Source organism: Electrona antarctica, assembly GCF_951216825.1.
Source record: "Electrona antarctica genome assembly, chromosome: 11".
In the NCBI taxonomy this organism is placed as follows: Eukaryota; Metazoa; Chordata; class Actinopteri; order Myctophiformes; family Myctophidae; genus Electrona; species Electrona antarctica.
Window position 1 is genome coordinate 40,445,067 of NC_136792.1, and position 22,041 is coordinate 40,467,107.

General features: G+C 45.3%; 2 protein-coding genes across 2 annotated transcripts in view; both read left to right on the forward strand.

Moving 5' to 3' along the window:
- Positions 1 to 2,095, forward strand: LOC306932157 (beta-galactoside alpha-2,6-sialyltransferase 2-like; the record flags this gene model as incomplete). The annotated part of the gene is made up of 1 exon (XM_079513858.1): positions 1 to 2,095. The coding sequence occupies one exon, from the start codon at positions 1 to 3 to the stop codon at positions 1,477 to 1,479; it is 1,479 nt and encodes a 492-aa protein (XP_079369984.1). The 3' UTR covers positions 1,480 to 2,095.
- The window catches only part of LOC306932158 (period circadian protein homolog 2-like), a gene marked incomplete at its 5' end in the record, with an annotated part of 26,799 nt that continues 6,405 nt past the window's right edge, over positions 1,648 to 22,041 (forward strand). Inside the window, 10 exon segments of the mRNA XM_079513859.1 lie at positions 1,648 to 1,654; positions 4,818 to 4,896; positions 8,424 to 8,530; positions 9,150 to 9,303; positions 9,711 to 9,819; positions 10,903 to 11,155; positions 17,864 to 18,014; positions 18,554 to 18,669; positions 18,986 to 19,702; positions 21,210 to 21,464. Coding sequence (XP_079369985.1) covers positions 1,648 to 1,654; positions 4,818 to 4,896; positions 8,424 to 8,530; positions 9,150 to 9,303; positions 9,711 to 9,819; positions 10,903 to 11,155; positions 17,864 to 18,014; positions 18,554 to 18,669; positions 18,986 to 19,702; positions 21,210 to 21,464 — 1,948 coding nt within the window.

The following is a 22,041-nucleotide window of genomic DNA, read 5'->3' on the forward strand; positions in this document are numbered from 1 at the left end:
ATGATCTTGGCTTGGACTCTCTTCGCGACACTGTCTTGGATTCTTCTGTTACCCCATGATGCACCTGTGGTGACCGTTCCCCTTCCCATGAAGACCCCAAAGGAGCTCCTGTGTGAACTGAAGACCCGCGCCAAGCTGAGGACGGTGGACGGATCCGAGGAGCCCTTCTCCTCCCTGGGCTGGTCCAGCCTGATGCCCTCCGCTCCTCTGGTGCCCTCCGCTCCTCCTCTGGTGCCCTCCGCTCCTCTGGTGCCCTCCGCTCCTCCGGTGCCCTCCGCTCCTCCTCTGGTGCCCTCCGCTCCTCCGGTGCCCTCCGCTCCTCTGGTGCCCTCCGCTCCTCCTCTGGTGCCCTCCGCTCCTCCGGTGCCCTCCGGTGCCCTCCGGTGCCCTCCGGTGCCCTCCGCTCCTCCTCTGGTGCCCTCCGCTCCTCCTCTGGTGCCCTCCGCTCCTCTGGTGCCCGCCGCTCCTCCGGTGCCCTCCGCTCCTCCTCCGGTGCCCACCGCTCCTCCTCTGGTGCCCTCTTCTCCTCCTCTGGTGCCCTCCACTCCTCCGGTGCCCACCACTCCTCCGGTGCCCACCACTCCTGTTCCCCTTCCCATGAAGACCCCAAAGGAGCTCCTGTGTGAACTGAAGACCCGCGCCAGGCTGAGGACGGTGGACGGATCCGAGGAGCCCTTCTCCTCCCTGGGCTGGTCCAGCCTGGTGCCCTCCGCTCCTCTGGTGCCCTCCGCTCCTCCTCCGGTGCCCTCCACTCCTCCTGCGGAGCGGTTCCGCGGACTGCGGGGGAACCGAAGCTGCGCCGTGGTGGCCTCGGCCGGGGCCATGCTGCGCTCGGGACTGGGCGAGGAGATCGATTCCCACGAGGAGGTCATGCGGTTCAACCACGCGCCGACCGCCGGTTACGAGAAAGACGTGGGAACCAGAACGACTTTTCGCCTCATCAATGAGCAGATTCAATTTATGCCCAAATTTCGATTCGGCAACAGCTCTCTCTACCGCAACGTCACCCTGGTGACCTGGGAGAAAGCCCCTCATGACCTCAACCTGTCCGTGTGGTACGCCCACGGAAAAATGTTCGGCCCGTATGTCACGCGCCGCAGGCAGGACCCCGCTCAGCCCTTCTACGTGCTTCACCCCGGCTACGTCCGCCAGCTGTGGCAGGCGATTCAGGGGTACACGCCGCGGGAGCACATCCAGAGTAACCCACCCTCCTCTGGCTTCATAGGCATCCTCGTGATGATGGCGCTGTGCGACGAGGTGCACGTGTACGAGTACATCCCCTCGGTGGCGAGGCAGACGGCGCTGTGCCACTACTTTGAGCGTAGCCGAAACATAGGCTGCTCCCTGGGCGGCCCTTACAATTGGCACCCCATCGAATTTGAGAAGCGGTTGATCCGACGAATCAACACAGGCTCCGAGACTGACCTCAGAAGAGGCAGGGTGACGCTTCCTGGATTCAGCTCAGTCAACTGTGACTAGGCCCGGGTGATCCAGACTGTTGAGGGACAGAAGTATCGCTTGTGAGGGACAAGTGGGACGGGACGGGGTTAGCAACTTATTACTTAAGTTGCTATTAAATGCCTTGATGTCATATTCGATTTCAACCATAGGTCTAATATCACATTTTGTTAATGCTAATTTTTGGTCATGGGTGGTATGGCTGACTTGGTACTGTAGTAGCCTATAGGGGATATTTCTCATACAGACTTAAAAACACATCTTGCAGGAAAAGAGACAATATGAAAATGAGAGAGATTTTATACAAGAGAAAGCCAACTATTAGGGGACTAACTATAAGGGCAGCCGCATTTGAACACTGACGTGACGCCTGCCAGTCACAATGTGGGACAGGGTTCTGTGGGACGCCTGAAAAGTCTTGGAAATGAGGGACTGTCCCACGCAAAGGGGGACATCTGGTCACCGGAACTGTGACATGTAAACTGCTTACTGTTATGCTCCTTCAGGTAGAACCAAGGCTCAAGGACAGCGTCATAATTCAGATACCTTTATGTGTAAGACACATAGGAATTTGCTTTGACATTTGCGTGTGTGCATTCCATTTCCTTGTTTCACGTATAACAAATGAAACAAACACAAATACTTTGTCCCTTTGTTATAATAATAACAAAGGTACACCACAACAACAAGAGATAAGTGTGTAGCTGTGTATTTTTGGAATATGTGATATGTAGCTTGTAGAGTTAGTTCAGTCAGATATACTAGACACTACATCAGGCCTGTCGAACCCATTTTGGGGTGAGGCCGCATTGGTCAAAAGGTCACTTGATGTGGGCCAGAACCAGTTGCGGACCCGCACTCACACGTATTCACTCATACAGCATTGTTTTTCAGTCTGTTTTCTCATATGTATATATATATATATATATATATATATATATATATATATATATATATATGGAAGACTACTATTAACAAACAATGCAATAAGGGGCCCCAATAAAACATTTGAAAGAACAATTCAATTTGAAGTGAGGATATTACCTGTCTAGTAACATTTTGCAGACCTACTTTCAGCTCAAACTCAGACAATTGAATTAACTCTGTTTAGTCTTTTTATTGAATTTCACAGAAATATTCAGAAAATGTCAATAAAAACACTCAATGCTTCATGCATGCATAATCAATTTAAAAAAGGGGGGGAAATAATAACCCAACAGAAAAGGCTCAGCTCAAAACATCACAAAAATACTTTACTTCATGCTGTTTCCAGACACTTGCCATGTGAGAGTTCAATTGTCTGAGAGAGACTCGGAGAGAGAGAGAGAGAGAGAGGGAGGACCCATCACACACACACACTCACACACACTTTTCTTTATAGTTTCACGAGAACGCTTTTTTCTGCTATGAGAGGGAGAGAGAGAGGGAGGGACACACACACACACACACACACACACACACATTCCTGGTACTCAGCTGTTCATTGTTAAATGGTCCCTGAAACTTTACTGTCACTTTAAAAAAAAAAAAAAACCAGAGTGCCCACGTTTTACATTCACTTTTTTTTCCTTTTTAAAAAAATAAATGGCCGGTAGGCGGAGACGACATATGTGCGGTGTAAACTTGCAGGTCTTCTACATTGAACGGTAGAGTGACTGATGTTAGTCTGCTCAAACGTTACTCTTTTACCTGCATTTTGCTAACACTAACTTTACAAAGATGCCCAGAACACCGGGATGAACCACATGTGTAGTTTATGGCTGCTCCAACAGTAGTGGCAACATTCAACTTTGGAGAAAAACAAGGGGGCACGGTGGCACAGTCGGTAGTGCTGTCGCCTCACAGCTAGAAGGTCCTGGGTTCGATTCCCGCTGCAGGGGACGCTGTAGGCGCTGGGGGTGTGTTCCCTCCTCCGCGTCATCAGTGCCCATACCCGAGGTGGGGTTGGCGAAAGGGCCTTTCTGTGTGGAGTTTGCATGTTCTCCCCGTGTCCCCTAGGGTAGGTACCCTCACAAAAAACATGCAGTAATCCTGGTCTCTAAAACTACCTCCCCCTGGCCAGCTGGGTGGAGGGGAAAGGAACTGGTTGGATTAACGTGTTCCTTCCACGCGCTACGTCCGGCCAGGGAAATTCTCCCCTGTCAGGTGAAAAGAAGCAGCTTGGTCTCCTCATGCATAGAAGGAGGCATTAGGTCAGTCCGCTGTCCCCCCCACCCCCCCCCCCCCCCCCCCCCAGGTTGGCAGAGGACGTGTAGCGCCCAGGATTACATTAGATAATTGGCACTGGGTGAAAAAACTGGGTTGCAAAAATCGTGGGATAAAAAAACAAAAACAAAAGAAAAAACTCAAAAAATACACCGCAGTGGCTGAGATCAAAGCCATAGAGTAATGGTTGAGACGAAGCAGTGAAAGGTCCTGAAAGATATACATAGCGTCCGTCTCACCCAAGTGTGAGAACTACTGATTTAGAAGACGATGTGATCGTAGGTCTACATCAAAAGCGATATAAGCGGCTTCTTCATTCATTGATTCGTTTGGGCTTTGTTGTTGTCTGACTGACGGAGCTATAGAGTGGTGTACGTGCTGCTGTGCAGGCGTGCAGCAGCCTATTCAGTACTTGTGAAACGCGCCCAGTGAGAAATGTCCCGTGGTTAAACCAAAGATGCGATTAAATGCGTTAATTTTTTTAACGCCATATTTTTCGTTCATGTGCTTGGCCCAATGCTGCTCGAAAGTGTGTGTGTGTGTGTGTGTGTGTGTGTGTGTGTGTGTGTGTGTGTGTGTGTGTGTGTGTGTGTGTGTGTGTGTGTGTGTGTGTGTGTGTGTGTGGTGGCAAAACAAGTGTCTGTTGTGTGTGTGCGTGTGGTGGCAAAACAACTGTGTGTGGCGTGTGCCCCCGTGTGTTGTGTGTGTGCAGCAGCAGCATTACGTGATGTGACAGATGATGTGACAGATGCAAGCGTTACATGCTTCCTGCACGTTTCTGATGTGACGGATGCAAGCGTTACAGCATGCTTCCTGCACGTTTCTGATGTGACGGATGCAAGCGTTACATGTTTCCTGCACGTTTCTATAGTAAGTGCGACCTGCAGTCGCAACAATTGAGAATGAAATTGTGATCAAAGCTCGGCTATCTAGACCAACATGTGAGTAAATGTTGGATCATGTTACATCATTCAGAATTCACAGCAAACAAATTTAAAAACGTTTTCAACTTGAGAAGGAACATGTGTCTGGTCTATAATAGTTTAGAGCTATTCTCATGTGTTTAACAGTTTGTGTGCCCTTGTATTCATTCAAAATAGCGACGTGGGGTGCCCATCCGATTGAAAAATGGGCACCCCCTCCCCTCTCCGCAGCTCCCAGAATCCCTTCTGACAAGCGCATCTTCACAACGACACACACCCCCAACTGTGTGTTACAGGACGTGGATGAGAGGTGGGTGGGCCTCAAGGGGCCAGTGAGGCTATTCAACGTTGAAGCTCTGGGCCCTAGTGGTAGGAGGAGGGACTACAGGCGGACCCGTGTATTCATGACCGGGAAACCCCGTGCAGCTGGGCTTTAACATTGAGCGCTCGGTTGCACTTCCGCATTTGACCACCAAAATTTGGTGGTCAAATGCGGAAGTAGACGTTCTGAGACGGTACTTCCGGCAGTCTTCCGGGTGCTTCAAAACGCCACTGAGCAACTTCCACTGACATGAATAGCTGGGGGGGCGGAGCTTCGCGCCAGTTCAGTCTCTATTATATATATACTCTATGCTATAGAGTGGTGTGCTGCTGTGCAGGCGTGCAGCAGCCTATTCAGTACTTGTGAAACGCGCCCAGTGAGAAATGTTCCGTGGTTAAACCAAAGATGCGATTAAATGCGTTAATTTTTTTAACGCCACATTTTTCGTTCATGTGTTTGGCCCAATGCTGCTCGAAAGTGTGTGTGTGTGTGTGTGTGTGTGTGTGTGTGTGTGTGTGTGTGTGTGTGTGTGTGTGTGTGTGTGTGTGTGTGTGTGTGGTGGCAAAACACGTGTCGCCTGTGTGTGGCGTGTGCCCCCGTGTGTGTGTGCAGCAGCAGCATTACGTGATGTGACAGATGATGTGACGGATGCAAGCGTTACAGCATGCTTCCTGCACGTTTCTGATGTGACGGATGCAAGCGTTACATGTTTCCTGCACGTTTCTATAGTAAGTGCGACCTGCAGTCGCAACAATTGAGAATTAAATTGTGATCAAAGCTCGGCTATCTAGACCAACATGTGAGTAAATGTTGGATCATGTTACAGTTCACAATTCACAGCAAACAAATTTAAAAACGTTTTCAACTTGAGAAGGAACATGTGTCTGGTCTATAATAGTTTAGAGCTATTCTCATGTGTTTAACAGTTTGTGTGCCCTTGTATTCATTCAAAATAGCGACGTGGGGTGCCCATCCGATTAAAAAAAAAAAAAAAAGAAGTTTAGAATTATTTTCAATTTCCTTCAATTTTTTTTTTACTAAGACACACCATGGGATAATTCCCAGGACGTCTGGAGACGTCTTGGGCACAAATTGGGTTTATTAAGCCCAAAAAAGACATAACCACTTAGGCACTATAAACAACATATAACGAATAGTGAAAATAGTTGTTCTTCAATTTAATTTCATTATTTTTTATTTGAAAAGTAAAAAAGTATTTTGGAGGAACAAAACGGAAACTTTTATCCTACAATCACATGCCCGAAATATTGACACCAGGTTGAAAGTGGAAAAGATCTATGGGTGAATAAAAAAAGACACATTTTCACTCAAAATCACTACAAAAACATGAATATGTTTCCCCATGCACAGTGAGCATTCAACCAGTAAAAAGACAGAATCAGACGATATAAACTACCCCTCTCTGAAGGACTGTGCCCACACACTGTTTCCACTGCCCTAATATAATGGTACACGTTCCAACAATGAACCCACTACATTGCACAATGTACATCTCATCATCTCTAATGCTTAACCCATTTTGACCTGAGATCAGATTCTAAAAATGTCTTCTACATCCTGACAGTTTTCCGAAAAAGCTATGTTTCTATGTCAGTCGTTTGATTAAAAAAAAATAGCAGACCTACAAGCTCATAGCGCGCCACTCGGTGGCGCGCTATGAGCTTGTAGATCTGCTATTTTTCAATAGCTAAAGCATAACATAATGCTAACACCAAAAGGGGTCCCCGCCTAAAATGGGTTGTACGATGGTGTCGCTCGCTGAAAATGCTAGATCTACAAGCCTGCGGCTAATTTTCTGTGAGTGGTATGAATGGTGATGAAGTATAAAGCAGATCTAACGAGGTCCCTCCCCTCTCGGCAGCTCCCACATTTAGCCACCAAACTTTGGTGGTCAAATGCGGAAGTAGACGTTCTGAGACGGTACTTCCGGGAAAGAAAAAAAAAACATGAATATGTTTCCCCATGCACAGTGAGCATTCAACCAGTAAAAAGACAGAATCAGACGATATAAACTACCCCTCTCTGAAGGACTGTGCCCACACACTGTTTCCACTGCCCTAATATAATGGTACACGTTCCAACAATGAACCCACTACATTGCACAATGTACATCTCATCATCTCTAATGCTTAACCCATTTTGACCTGAGATCAGATTCTAAAAATGTCTTCTACATCCTGACAGTTTTCCGAAAAAGCTATGTTTCTATGTCAGTCGTTTGATTAAAAAAAAATAGCAGACCTACAAGCTCATAGCGCGCCACTCGGTGGCGCGCTATGAGCTTGTAGATCTGCTATTTTTCAATAGCTAAAGCATAACATAATGCTAACACCAAAAGGGGTCCCCGCCTAAAATGGGTTGTACGATGGTGTCGCTCGCTGAAAATGCTAGATCTACAAGCCTGCGGCTAATTTTCTGTGAGTGGTATGAATGGTGATGAAGTATAAAGCAGATCTAACGAGGTCCCTCCCCTCTCGGCAGCTCCCACATTTAGCCACCAAACTTTGGTGGTCAAATGCGGAAGTAGACGTTCTGAGACGGTACTTCCGGCAGTCTTCCGGGTGCTTCAAAACGCCACTGAGCAACTTCCACTGACATGAATAGATGGGGGGGCGGAGCTTCGCGCCAGTTCAGTCTCTATCCTTTTATATACTCTATGGTGGGCCTCCACAAGCACCGCAGTGTTTCACACCCATTTAATTATTTAAAGACCAGATTCTAGAAAATGTCTTCTAAATCACGACGGTTTTCTGAAAAACCTATGTTTCTATATCAGTGGTTCTCAAACCTTTTCATGTCAAGGACCCAAAAGATTATATGCAAAATTGCCCGCGGATCCCCATCTGAAAATATGTTGTTCCAGGGACCCCCCAGAAGCAAATATTTGAGTTAAAAACGTTCGCTGTGAAAGAATATATATTCGAAGATTTGCACACATTTTCACGTTTTTTCAAAGATAGCAGATCTACAAGCTTGTAGATCTGCTATTTTTCCAACAGCTAAAGTTTAAAATAATGGTTAAAGTGGTTAAAAGCTATAAAGTGACACAGATGCGTCCTCAGCCCTCTAAATGGGTTAAATACCACACAGTAAATACTACTACATTCTAGCTAGTTCATTCAGGGAACTTTGGACTTGGGATATTTGAAAATGGCTTATTAAAGCTGCATAAAAACATCATGAATACAACCACTATCAGGATATTAGTATGTCTAATTCTGTATAACGGAATAGTGCATGCATGTAAACTAGGCAGAATAGCTGCCCACCGCTAGCCTGGGTAAACCCACTCCCCCTGCTGGACAACATTTCATTCTGCCAGGAGGGTTGAATTCCCCTCAGGCAGAATGCAAATCTGGCGAGGGGGGAGGGGTTGACCCAGGCTAGCCCACCGCTACATTAGGTAATGATGGGTTAAATGCAGAGGACCACTTGTGTAAATGTACTTGACAATAAATGCATTTAATTAAACTTACACGCTGCCTCTCCCTCAGGGCCGTTCCTCTGTTGGGCTACCTTCCCCAGGACCTGATCGGGACCCCTCTCCTACTCAACCTGCACCCAAGCGACAGGCCCATCATGCTGGCCGTACATCGAAAGAGTAAGGAAAATAATTAATTTTTTCGTTGGAATTCGAGTTTTTCTGTCAATATAGTGCTTAAGGGTATCAAGCTGAACATGTTTGGGAACGCCTGATCTAGTGCAGTGGTGATAATAGTACATGCATTTAAAAATCTATAAAGTTAGAACGGCTGTCTGGGTTTGATCCCTGGCGTTGTGTCAACGTATCATTGAGGAAGACCCCGCTGCCCAGAGAGCAGATTGGCACTTTGCATAACGCTATAAACGCAGAGTACAGTTGGGTGCCACCGATATTGTCCCTTATCATTTGACCCATTTAGGCCTGACCTCAAAATAAAAAAAAATCCTTCTAAATCCTCCAGTTTTCTGAAATAAATATTTTCACGATTTTTCAAAAATAGCAGACCTACAAGCTCGTAGCGCGCCACTCGGTGGCGCGCTATGAGCTTGTAGAACTGCTATTTTTCAATAGCTAAATTATAACAATGTTTAAAACACCAAAAGGGGTTCCCGCCCAAAATGGGTTAACTGTCCTTTTGCGCAGATCACGCAAACCTCAGCAAAAAGAAAAGGACAATATCGATGGCCTCCAACTGTATTTATTTATTTACCATTTGTGCCGCTCACTGTACCAACAGTTGTGCAGTACGCAGGCCAGCCGCTTGACCACTCGTCCGTCCGCTTCCGTGCGAAGAACGGAGAGTACGTCACCATAGACACCAGCTGGTCCAGCTTCGTCAACCCCTGGAGCCACAAGGTCTCCTTCGGCATCGGCAGGCACAAAGTCCGCACGTGAGTAGACACATACACATACACACACACACACACACACACACACACACACACACACACACACACACACACACACACACGGTGCTTAAGTACCAGCGTCTTAAGGATGCTATTATACAACTTGGCTACAGATGTAAACTACGACCTTACTTGTCGTGAGGGGCCTGCAGATTGCATGCATGCCCAAGCCGAGAGCTAAGGCGTCGGCAAAATTCTGTTCAGTGTCTGCAATAATTGGCAGTCGCATATATATGCTTTCTGTACCCGTGATCTGTATCCTGAAGCACTTGTTGTAGAGTTTTTTTTTTCAAGTTTGCGCATCCACTATTGTTTGTGTTCAAGACATTTCTTGTAAAATGTGAATGCAAATAAAGATGCTAAATGTGTGCGACGTGTGCGTGTTCCAGGGGGCCTGTGAATGAAGCTGTGTTTGCAGCCCCGGCGTTCCGCGGAGGAAAGATCATGGATTCAGACATCCAGGAAATCAGTGAGCAGATTCACAGACTCCTACTGCAGGTTTGTTCAGTCCCCTCTGTCTCAATGCCACGCACGCACGCACGCACGCACGCACGCATGCACGCACACACACACACACAAGAGAAAACATATGTTTACATTGCCAAAGCAAGTGTCAAAATATAGTAAAAACAGTTGGAAATGGGGAACGTATATACAGTTGGAGGGCGTACAGAAATTTGTAAACGGAGCTATGTCACATTGCATCGTTATATACATGTCATACACTTACAGGGTATACAGTACAACTTTTTTGAAACAAATGGCAGCATTTGTTTTGCAGTCACTTTGGGACAAATAGCAGAATTGTTTCTCAAGACTATTTAAAATGTATACAAAAATAACTGAGATTTAAGATGTGTTTAAAGGTAGCAGCTCTGTTTACATGTGCAGTAGGTCTAGCCGTCTACTTGGTACAGATAGTAGTCCTTAGGGTGGTTGTATTCCATGGGCTAACCTTCTTTTGTCGCAACAGTTCACAAATCTTGCCGCTGTGTTTGCACATTGTTGTATTTCTCCCAATAGGTAGGGGAGTTTTTTTGTCGTTGGTCATAGTTTCAAACTCACTTTGGGTGTGTATAATCTGTGGGAAGTATGTGTCTCTGATGTCTTGGTATAGTGGGCAGGTGGTTAGAAAGTGTAGCTCTGTCTCCACCACATTTTGTGTGCAGTGGGTGCATATAGTCTGTCTTCTCTCGAGAGCGGGGTCTGTCTGTGTCTCTATTGCAAGGCTGTGTTCACTGAGTCTGTCTGTGTCTCTATTGCAAGGCTGTGTTCACTGAGTCTGTACCTACACTGTAAGTCAAGGCTGTGTTCACTGAGTCTGTACCTACACTGTAAGTCAAGGCTGTGTTCACTGAGTCTGTACCTACACTGTAAGAGCGGGGTCTGTCTGTGTCTCTATTGCAAGGCTGTGTTCACTGAGTCTGTACCTACACTGTAAGTCAAGGCTGTGTTCACTGAGTCTGTACCTACACTGTAAGTCAAGGCTTCCCTACACACAGAGAGTGGTCTTCTAGACTATACAGTAAACCCATTGTTGCAGCAGTGGTTGCTATAACAACCCGTTCCCTCCATCCCCAGCCCGTCCATAACATGGGCTCCAGTGGCTACGGCAGCAACGGTTCCCACGAGCAGCTGATCAGTGCGGTATCGTCCAGCGAGAGCACCGCGAACGTGGCAATGGAGGAGACGGAGGGCAAGGTCAAGCCTCCCCGGAGCTTCCAGGAGATCTGCAAGGGCGTCCACATGCTGAAAAACCAGCAGGACCCCCAGGTCTACCTGGCCTCCGCATCTCCCTTGACCCCCAAACTGGAGCTGAGGAAGAGCTCTGGTGGTGAGTACACATGGATTAATGTTCTCAGAGCTCAGTCATTTGGATTCCATAGAAGCCAGCATGTCGACTTCCGGTTATGACGCCAGCAGGATAACAGCATAGCGAAGGAGCTCCCGACCAGAAATTGACAGAAAGCCCCACAAACAGTGAAATTATCTTTCAAACGTATAAATTGAAACAACGAGAGAGGGGCAGAAATGTCTAACAACAAAGGCCGTAACAAAAAACCCAGCAAAACTCCGAACAAACTTGGTGAGGGCGAGAGAAGCCGTAGTAGTTCTCCGGAATACCACGAGAGCCAAGATGGCGGAGCCCGCACAGAGGAAAAGAACGCAGACTTGGCTACAGTCCTCAGAGAACTGCGGGACTTCAGACGAGATAACAGAAAGCAACTCGAAGGTATCAAAGAAGAAATAAAGAAAACAAACACAAGAATGGATGAAGCAGAGGGTCGAATCACGAAGGCGGAGGAAAGAATCCAGAACACAGAGGACGTCACGTCGGAGATGCTAAAGCTGTTAGCTCAATTTGATACCAAGATGATTGATCAAGATTGTCGCTCCCGACGCGAATCTGTCCGTATTTACGGGGTCTCAGAAGGGAAAGAAAGTGACCCCACATCAATGAACGATTTCGTGGAGAAACTACTACAAGAGGGGCTGGGGTTGCCGAACACAGAGCCCCTACACATACAGAGATCACATCGCTCCCTAGGCCCCAAACCACCGACGGAGGCTCCGCCAAGATCTATCGTGGCCAAATTCCTCAGTTTCAAAACCAAAGAAATGGTGCTCAGAACGGCGTGGCAGAAGAAAGGTTTCACGTGGCAAGACAACAGAATTAATCTGGACCAAGACCACCCCCCACGCGTTCTCCAAAAACGCCGAGATTATGCAGAGGCACGCCATTTATTGAAGGACCGAAGCATACCTTTTAAAACTCTACATCCAGCCCGTTTAAGAGTGGACTACAGCGAGGGAACCAAGATATACGACACGGCGGAGGAGGCCACACAGGACATGGCGAAGAAGGGCTTTTCCATCACTGTGATTAAAACCCCGGAGACACTGATGGAGCAATTGAGGCAACTGACATGGCAGAAAAACACCCGACGTGGAGACAGACGAGAACTCCGCCCAAGACGCAACGCGAACTTCAAAGACAAGCTGCAGACCTTCAGGAGAAAAGAGACACCACCACCACCACCCAAAGAAGCAGAGGACACTGACAACACTAAGTAATGGTCGGTGAGATGAGAACGTGATGAACGCACGGTTTAGACCTGAAACTGGGTCTGGTGAGTCCAATCTATACTCAATATGTGGCGGATCTACAAGCTCGTGGCGCGCCACCGAGTGGCGCGCTGCGAGCTTGTGGGTCTGCTATGTTTTCTTCGTTTTGTTTTGGAGAAAAGCAGGGGAAATATTTCAGATGCATATATATTTACCTAGCCTAAGAATCTACTAAAGGAGAAAATACCAATAGGTCGGGAAAGACAAACATGATACCTAACTATGTTGTTAACTTTAAGGCCCCCCCCTGCCAGCCTAGAGAGGGGGGGTTATCCTTGTTGAGCTGGTGTAGGGTCGCACGAGAGACCTCTACCCTGGAGTTTGGAGATGCACTTTTCATTTTATTCTATTTTTTTCTATTTGTTGTGTGTGTTTTTGTCTGTTTGCAGCTTGTTTGGGTAACTAAGGAGACGCTTTTCACTGTCATGTTGAATAATGTGCAGGGTATAACCTAAATGCAGGATATAAAAATAGTTTCATTCAATGTAAATGGTTTAATCAATCCAAATAAGAGAGGAAGGATACTTTCGAAATTGAGAAGGGATAAGGTACAAATAGCATATTTACAAGAGACTCACCTCAATGATACAGAGCATGCCAAACTGAACAAGTCAGGTTTCAAACATGTATACTCATCTTCCTACAAGTCCGGTCCCAGGAGAGGGGTAGCCATACTGATATCACACACAGTGAACTATGAACACATATCAGAGGTTAAGGATAAGGAGGGCAGATTTGTATTGATAATAGGGAAAATAGAGGGAACCATAGTGAGTTTACTGAATGTGTATGCCCCTCCAGGCAGCGACTGGTCATTCTACAAACAAATATTTGATATAATGGTGACAAAGTCACAGGGCATCCTCATCAATGCTGCTGATTATAATTTTCGGTTAGTACCACATTTAGATGCTTCTGGGGGCAATCCGGAACCCAAACCCATAGCCAAGAAAGCAGCTGCATTGATGAAGGAGGTAGGAATAGTAGATGTTTGGAGAGAAATGTACCCGACCAGCCGGGACTATACTCATTACAGTGCTCCGCATTCGGTGTACTCTAGGCTAGACTATTTCTTCGTTTTCAATAGAGACTTTAATAAGATAAAGCATTGTAGCATAGGCCCAATAGCTTTGTCAGACCATAGCCCTATTTACATGACTATATGCCTTAATGGGAAACCGAGGTCCACACTATGGAGATTTAATTCAAGTGTTTTAAACAATCCAGCAACTAAAGCTGATCTAAAAAAAGACATTGAAACATATCTTGAGCTGAATGACAATGGAGAAGTATCACCATCAGTGCTCTGGGACGCCCTTAAGGCTGTTATGAGAGGCAAAATTATTTCCCTCACTGCCCAAGCCAAGAAACTGAGGAGACAACAGACACATGATTTGGAAATTAAATTGAAACACCTACAAAGAAATCATGCCAATAGCCTGGACCTCGGGGTAAGGCAGGAGATGAAGGAAATAAGGAACAATTTGGAGGATTTGGGAACACAAGAAATAAAAAAGAAAATGCTGTTCACCAAGCAACGTTATTATGAGGTGGGAGGAAAGTCAATGCGACTACTAGCTTACAAGTTGAGAAAGCAACAAGCGGACAACACTATTTTAAAGATAAAGAATCCTGAATCTGGGGTAATAGAGACTAGCCAAGAGAAAATTAAAGAGAGTTTTAACACTTTCTACAAGAAATTATACTCCCAACCACAAACTAATAATGAACCTCAGGTTGATTCTTTCCTTGCGTCTCTTGACCTGCCTACCGTCACGGAAAACCAAAACAAAGATTTAATAGCCAGAATAACAATGGAAGAAATAGAAGCAGCAATTTCTAGGCTGAAGGGAGGTAAATCGCCAGGCACAGACGGCTTCACGGCTGAGTGGTATAAGGGTTTGAGGGAGGTTTTGGTACCCACTTTATTAAGAGCCTTTAACTGGGTAATGCAGACCGGAGAGACTCCATCCTCCTGGAAAGAAGCAATAATCTCAGTCATTCCGAAAGAAGGAAAGGATAAAGTCGAGTGTAACAGTTACAGACCCATCAGTTTACTAAATTTAGACTACAAATTATTCACGTCCATATTATCACGAAGATTAGATGAGATTCTAATTTGCATAATTTCAAAAGAGCAAACGGGCTTCATTCGTCAAAGGCAAACACAAGATAATATTAAAAGAACTCTACACATTGTTAGCCAAATGGTTCAGAGTGGGGAGGAGGCAGCTCTATTAAGCCTTGATGCTCACAAGGCCTATGATTCAGTATTTTGGAGCTTCCTATTTAAGGTACTAAAGAGGTTTGGGTTTCACGAGTCTATTATCAAGACATTTCAGGCGTTGTACAAAAATCCATCTGCTAGAATAAAAATAAATGGTGACCTGACGGAATCTTTTACTCTGGAACGTGGTGTCAGACAGGGCTGCAGCGCTTCTTGTAGCCTCTTCGCGATTTTCATTGAACCATTAAGCCAAATGATAAAACAAAATGGAAATATTAAAGGTATAAACATGGCAGACGGTGAACACAAATTGGCGCTATTCGCAGATGATTTGTTAATATATTCAAAACAGCCCACACAATCAATTCCGACTCTAATGGAGGGACTAGAGAAATACGGATCTTTTTCGGGCTATAAGCTCAATATCGAAAAGACCCAGGTTATCACTTTTAACTACAACCCGCCCGAGACTATACTAGGGAAGTATGACCTAAAGTGGGACGCAGACTCAATACGATACCTGGGAATTGTTCTGCCCAAAGACTTGTCTAGAATAACGGATCTTAATTATGGCCCCCTGAATGGAAAAATAAAAGACGATCTGGCACGTTGGAGCCTCGTTCCTTTTTTGAGCCTTAGTTCCAGGATAGACTCTGTTAAAATGAACATCCTACCAAGGTTACTGTACTTATTCCAATCCCTCCCAGTCGAGGTGGCACCCAACCAATTTAAAGAATGGGATAAATTGATATCCAGGTACATATGGCAGGGCAAGCGACCCAGAGTGAGATATAAAACTCTACAATTAAAAAGGGAAGCAGGGGGACTTGGCCTCCCCTGTTTGTTTGACTATTATTGTGCCGCTCAGCTGAGGACCCTTGTGTACTGGTGCATGCCTTCATATTCGGCAAGATGGAAAGATATTGAGGTGGCATGGGCTCAGGGGATACCACTAGCCGCCATAATTGGGGATGATAGGTTAATAAATAATATGAAAGATAAAAATAACCCCTGGATTAATACAGCATTAAAGATTTGGCAAGAAACATTGAAAAGACGTGACCTTAAAAATGGGGCAAAAATGCTGAGATGGTGTGCGTATGACACAGAATTTATTCCAAACAGAACTGACTGTCGATTTAGGAGATGGGTCTCGAAAGGCATAACCAACTATTACACCACTTTTGTACACAAGGGGGCACTCAAGAGCTTTGAATCTGTACAGAAGAAATATAACCTGGAAAAATGTGATTTTTATAGATATTTGCAGCTCAGAAACTACATGAACCAAACGTTGAGTGGTGCCTTGTTCTTGGAGTCTTCAGACCTCATGAGGGTGTTTTTGTCAGCAGGAGACTCTCCTACATGCAGTAGGATTATCTCTAGACTGTATAATGGTCTCCAGCAGAACACGACTGAAAATACGATATATGTAAAAGAAAAATGGGAAAGAGAAGGGAATTTCACTATAACTGAAGAAGAATGGGAGAAAACTTGCGAATCGCTATGGAAGTCAACATGTTCAAATATGTGGAGAGAATTTAATTGGAAAAATCATATACGGTATTTTATAACACCACTGCAAAAAAGATACAGAGGTACAGGAGTAGACTGCTGGAGGTCATGCAATCATAATGCAGCGAACCATTTTCACGTGTTTTGGGAATGCCCAGTTCTAGATACATATTGGAAGGAGATTCATGATCATTTAGAAGCGGTGTTTGGGATCGACATCCCCTTCCGTTTTGATACCTTATACCTAGGAAACCTCCCACATGACTTATTTGATAGTAACGATAAAAAATTAATTCTGACCCTCCTGGTGGCTAGCAAGAAGGCTATCACTAGGAGGTGGATGCAACCACAACCACCCACGGTAGAGGAATGGATCGAGATGATTCATGATATATACAAGATGGAAAAACTGACGTACTCACTTAGATTACAGGAAGAAAAGTTCTTCTGGATCTGGACTAAATGGACTGAATATATCGCACCTGTCCGATCAGACTTTTGCTGAATAAGGGAAAACAAAGTATTGTGTTGCTACCGCTCGTCCTATGCCTCTTTTGTTTTTTATGTTTTATTCTCATTTCCTTTCTTCTATTGTAACTTGCTGAATGTATGACCCTGTACTTGTTTACAAATAATTTGTAATGTAGATATGTGAAAGCGTCTCCTTTCCCCCTTTTCCCTTAAGAGCTGCCCAGATGTTCGTCTTTTTTGTTTTTTCTTGTTTGTATGTTTGTATTTTTGCTCCAAAGAAAAAGAAAAATGTTTGTAACTTTGGTCACCATTGAGAACGTGGAAAATATATCTCTGTATATGTATGAATGTAATGTAATTCTCATGATGAAGTTGTTCATTATGCTCGTACACAATGACCAAAATAAAAACATAATTTCAAAAAAAAGAAGCCAGCATGTCTGCGCACCGAAAATAGCAGATCTACAAGCTCAGCTCACAACACGTGGCAGTGTGACGTGAGCTTGTAGATTGCCTATTTTCAGTCATTTAGTTATTTTAAAAGAGTATTTGAAGTGATCAAACTAGCAATGGAATACAAGTTTAGAAGCAGTTTAGCAGCATCTTCCAGAAACATGAATGGTCTCAGAAATGTCATGATTTCTTCAGCTGGTCGGCCTAAAAAGATAATCATTACATTTTCTTGATATATCTTGATATTTTATTTTGCATTGTTCCATGAGTACAGATGAACACGCATGCACACTATTCCATTGACAACAAACGATTGGAAAACATTCAACACACATTGTTAATGTCACTACATCAACCTTCACGTCAGTGTTCTGGATATAATAGGTGAACATTTGACAAAAACAGCAGATCTAAAAGCTCACAATGCCATTTTCCCCATCTTTGATCTGCATTTTTTTGCGACGACATATAGTATAGTATAGGGTTGAACTCAATTAGTGTAATCATCTGTAGGAGTACATGTTGACACTCGCAAGTTGAACACTCCGAATTTGACTGTGTATTCAAACTTGGATAGCTATTAACAATGTGTGTTGACTTGGATAACTATTAAAATGTTTGTTCAATTGGATAGCTATTAATAAATTAACAAAGAAACAATTAGGCTGGAATAACACATTTAAAAAAATAGAAGCTAAGAATAATTTCAAAATAAGTGAGCTGCAATCATTTTAGTATTTTCTCCAGCAGCAGTCCAGAAGAGCCCTGTGGTGTGTCTGAAGCATTCTGAGCCCCCTCTTCTGGCCAAGGATAGTACTACAGCCAGCATGGCAGACCTGACCTGCAAAGACCAGACTGTCTACTCCTACCAGCAGATCAACTGCCTCGACAGTGTCATCAGGTGTGTGTGCGTGTCTGTGTCTGTGTGCGTGCGTGCGTGCGTGCGTGCGTGCCTGTTGACACTGGTTGTCTGCTATGTACAGTTGCACGCATTTGTTCAGTTCCCTCTGTCTCACCCACACACACACACACATTTCAATTTCTTTATTTGAGTCCACATTTATAAAATACATTATCAAGGGCACAAATATTTTCAGTTGCTTCTGATATCCCACGCACTCAAAACATCATGTGTCTCAGTGCTTGAGTCCAAACAAGCCCTAAATGTACAGAATATAGGCAGAACACAAACTTATTCACACACACACACACACACACACACACACACACACACACACACACACACACACACTCGTCCACTCACACTGTTAACAGTCTTTGTATTGAGTTTGTGCTTGAAATGTACTGTAATTCTGCAAACTGTTAATAAATATTTCAATCAATCAATCAAAACACACACACGTGTGTGTGTGTCTCTGTCTGTGTCTCGGCTGCAGTATGTGCACTCACACTCTGTGGGGTTTGCGTGTCTCTCATCAGGTACCTGGAGAGTTACAATGTCCCCATCACGGTGAAGAGGAAGTGTTCAACTTCCACACTGGAAGTTGAACTGACACTGACACTGACAACTGACACTGACATGCAGGAATCTCAAGGTACGCACGCACACACACACACACACACGCACACAAGTACCGAGAAGACAACAACGATTGTCCAAATCAAGGCTTTTATTTTATGTCACATCAGGTGTCAGTTTGGTAGTCTTGTGTGCTGTAGAGAACACTTGGCTTTGAGAGGCAAAGACTGATTCATACTAAGTTGTGTGCAGACGTTGTGACCTTGTGGATTGCTTGTTTTCAGTGCAAAACGGCGCACAAATAAGTATAAATCAGGCATTATTGATGCATTAGTTTATCTTTCTGTGGGCCCGTGCCAACACAAAATCCTCTCTTGTCCACCCCTTTACAGATCCTTTAACGTTGGACAGCCAACATGGACTGTCCGACATGAAAGCCCCTAAGACGCCTCCCTCCGGGGCTGCGGCCGTGGTGGGAAGTCCCCTCACACCTGTCCCTCTGCTCAGCAAGGCAGAGAGAAGTCCCCTCACACCTGTCCCTCTGCTCAGCAAGGCCGTGGTGGGAAGTCCCCTCACACCTGTCCCTCTGCTCAGCAAGGCAGAGAGAAGTCCCCTCACACCTGTCCCTCTGCTCAGCAAGGCAGAGAGAAGTCCCCTCACACCTGTCCCTCTGCTCAGCAAGCCAGAGAGAAGTCCCCTCACACCTGTCCCTCTGCTCAGCAAGGCAGAGAGAAGTCCCCTCACACCTGTCCCTCTGCTCAGCAAGGCAGAGAGAAGTCCCCTCACACCTGTCCCTCTGCTCAGCAAGGCAGAGAGAAGTCCCCTCACACCTGTCCCTCTGCTCAGCAAGGCAGAGAGAAGTCCCCTCACACCTGTCCCTCTGCTCAGCAAGGCAGAGAGAAGTCCCCTCACACCTGTCCCTCTGCTCAGCAAGGCAGAGAGAAGGCCCCTCACACCTGTCCCTCTGCTCAGCAAGGCCGTGGTGGGAAGTCCCCTCACACCTGTCCCTCTGCTCAGCAAGGCAGAGAGTGTGGTGTCCATCACGTACCAGTGCAGCTACCGTAGCACCATAGTCCATGTGGGCGACAAGAAACCGTTGCCCGAATCTGGTGAGCTCCCTGTGTCCATTCTGGCATCCACATGCATTTAAAGGCACGTCAAAGATACAATCTGTATGTTTCATGTCCGTTGTTTCCCCCCCCCCCCCCCCCCCCCCCCCTGATCGGAGAGAGGCAATTGCAAGGATGTTCCAAACTACCATAAAGATGGCACCACAAAGATGAATTGGACACCATAAAGATTCAACGTGCCTTCTGGTTCAAATAACTATTGACATCTTTCAACCAGTAGGTGTCCTACAGACACCAGGGTCTAAATGTATTCATGTAAGAGCAGGGAGACCACCTCCAACCACTGCAGATGTGCTATTTATATTGTATTACCATACTCTATATATACAGCTTGGTAAAAGTCATGTTTCATTGATTCAAATAAGTCCTGGATTGTAGCTTTAACACTTGCCATGCTATGCCAGTTTACCAACTCGCCAGAGAGAGAGAGAGAGAGAGAGAGAGAGAGAGAGAGAGAGAGAGAGAGAGAGAGAGAGAGAGAGAGAGAGAGAGCTAAAAGTTTAAACACCAAAGTACCGAAACAATGTAATTCATTAGTAAACAATGCCTGAAATGGTAGGCCTACTTATCATTGGTATTCACATACTCACCTTTTTATCATCATCTAGCTGACCATTTGATCACTTTGGAAATGAACTATAACATCTGTGAGTTTGACATACTACACTGATGAAGACAGCATGTTAGCATAACGATAAAGACATTGATGACATTTTTTTGCCATGGCGACTTGGTAAACTGGCGAGTTCTCCGGTATCCAAACGGTTAACGTACGACTAGTAAACCTAAAAGCATAACAGATTCTGTTAAAGGGCCACTTCACCCCTTTTGCAACCAGATCTTATTACTTTTTTTTCTTTTTCGCGGCTTTCACCTTTTTTATTTTATATTTTTTATAGAGGGACAGACAGTAGGCTGACAGGAAATGGGGGAGTGACATGCAGTAAAGGCCGTCGGGATTGGGAGTCGAACCCACAGCACACTGCCAGACTCGGACTACCGGCCAAGGTGCCTGGACCGCTGAGCCACGTCCCAGGCCCAGATCTTATTTTAATGATGTTTAGGACGCAAGAAACACTTTCATGGGGGTTTTCTGTGTGTGTGTAATATGTGTTTTATTTCAAAGTGTCTGTGATGTCATGGGCACTGGTCTCACTGCTGGATTACTACAATTACCATAATGCTTTGCTGCACTCACCCCACCTTGTGGAGAGGGGGAGGGCTGTTTTACTGAGACAAGGAAGTGAGACCAGTGTCCATGACATCACAGACACTTTGAAATGCTAAAATATCTCAAAATAAAAACATATTAACCACATACAAACCCCAGGAAAGTGTTTCTTGTCTCCCAAACATCATTAAAATAAGATCTGGTTGCAAAAGGGGTGAAGTGGCCCTTTAAGAGTTAGCACTCCTGTTGTTGTTGTTGTTGTTGTTGTTGTTGTTGTTGTTGTTGTTGTTGTGGTGACTGGCTATTTCTCATTTGTGTGCGACTGCAATCCCATGACAGAGATCATTGAGGATGTGGCTGAGAGTCCCCCAGTGGTGGTGTCCTCCTCGCCCAGCCAGGAGAAGGAGGCTTACAAAAGGCTGGACTTGACCAAGCAGGTGCTGGCTGCGCACACCCAGAAAGAGGAGCAGGCCTTCCTCCACAGCTGTCGAGATCTCCGCAGTGCCAGGACCTTTCAGAAGGACTGCTCCACCTACCTCCACAAGCACAGAGAGTTGACCCGTTTTCAAGGTACCGTACAGTACAGGGCCTCTCACAATGAACATAACGTTAATATTACCTCGGTTAACACAATTATTGTTCATCTTTTAAGATCAGTAACAGTTACCTGAACCAGGGTTGGGTACAGGCTTTAGTTTCGACATACTATTGGTCCGAGTGTCATTAGACCGACAACCTACCTCAAACCCTAAGGGGAAAGGAGATATGGGAAGATATGCAGAGATATGCAGAGAAGCAGTGGATTTTAAAATTAAACACCAAATTGCCACACGGCTTAAACAACACCAATCCAATAGGCCTACAGGGAACAGGATAGTAAACAAACCCTTATATGCTAAACTCCTAAATGGCTCTTAATTATAGCAGAGCCAGGACAATAGCAGTAACACAAAGCCATTCAGATTCAAAATCAGACCATCTTGGTCTGAGGTTGACACTAATGGGCTTGATGGGTGGACTTAATCCCCTCAAAGGTTTAATCATCAAGGTTGAATCATCAATCAACACTTTAATCGTTGACCTCAGAGGTATACGAATATAAGATTGAGACATTTTTTAAGACTAAAACTTAATTGCCCAGACTCTT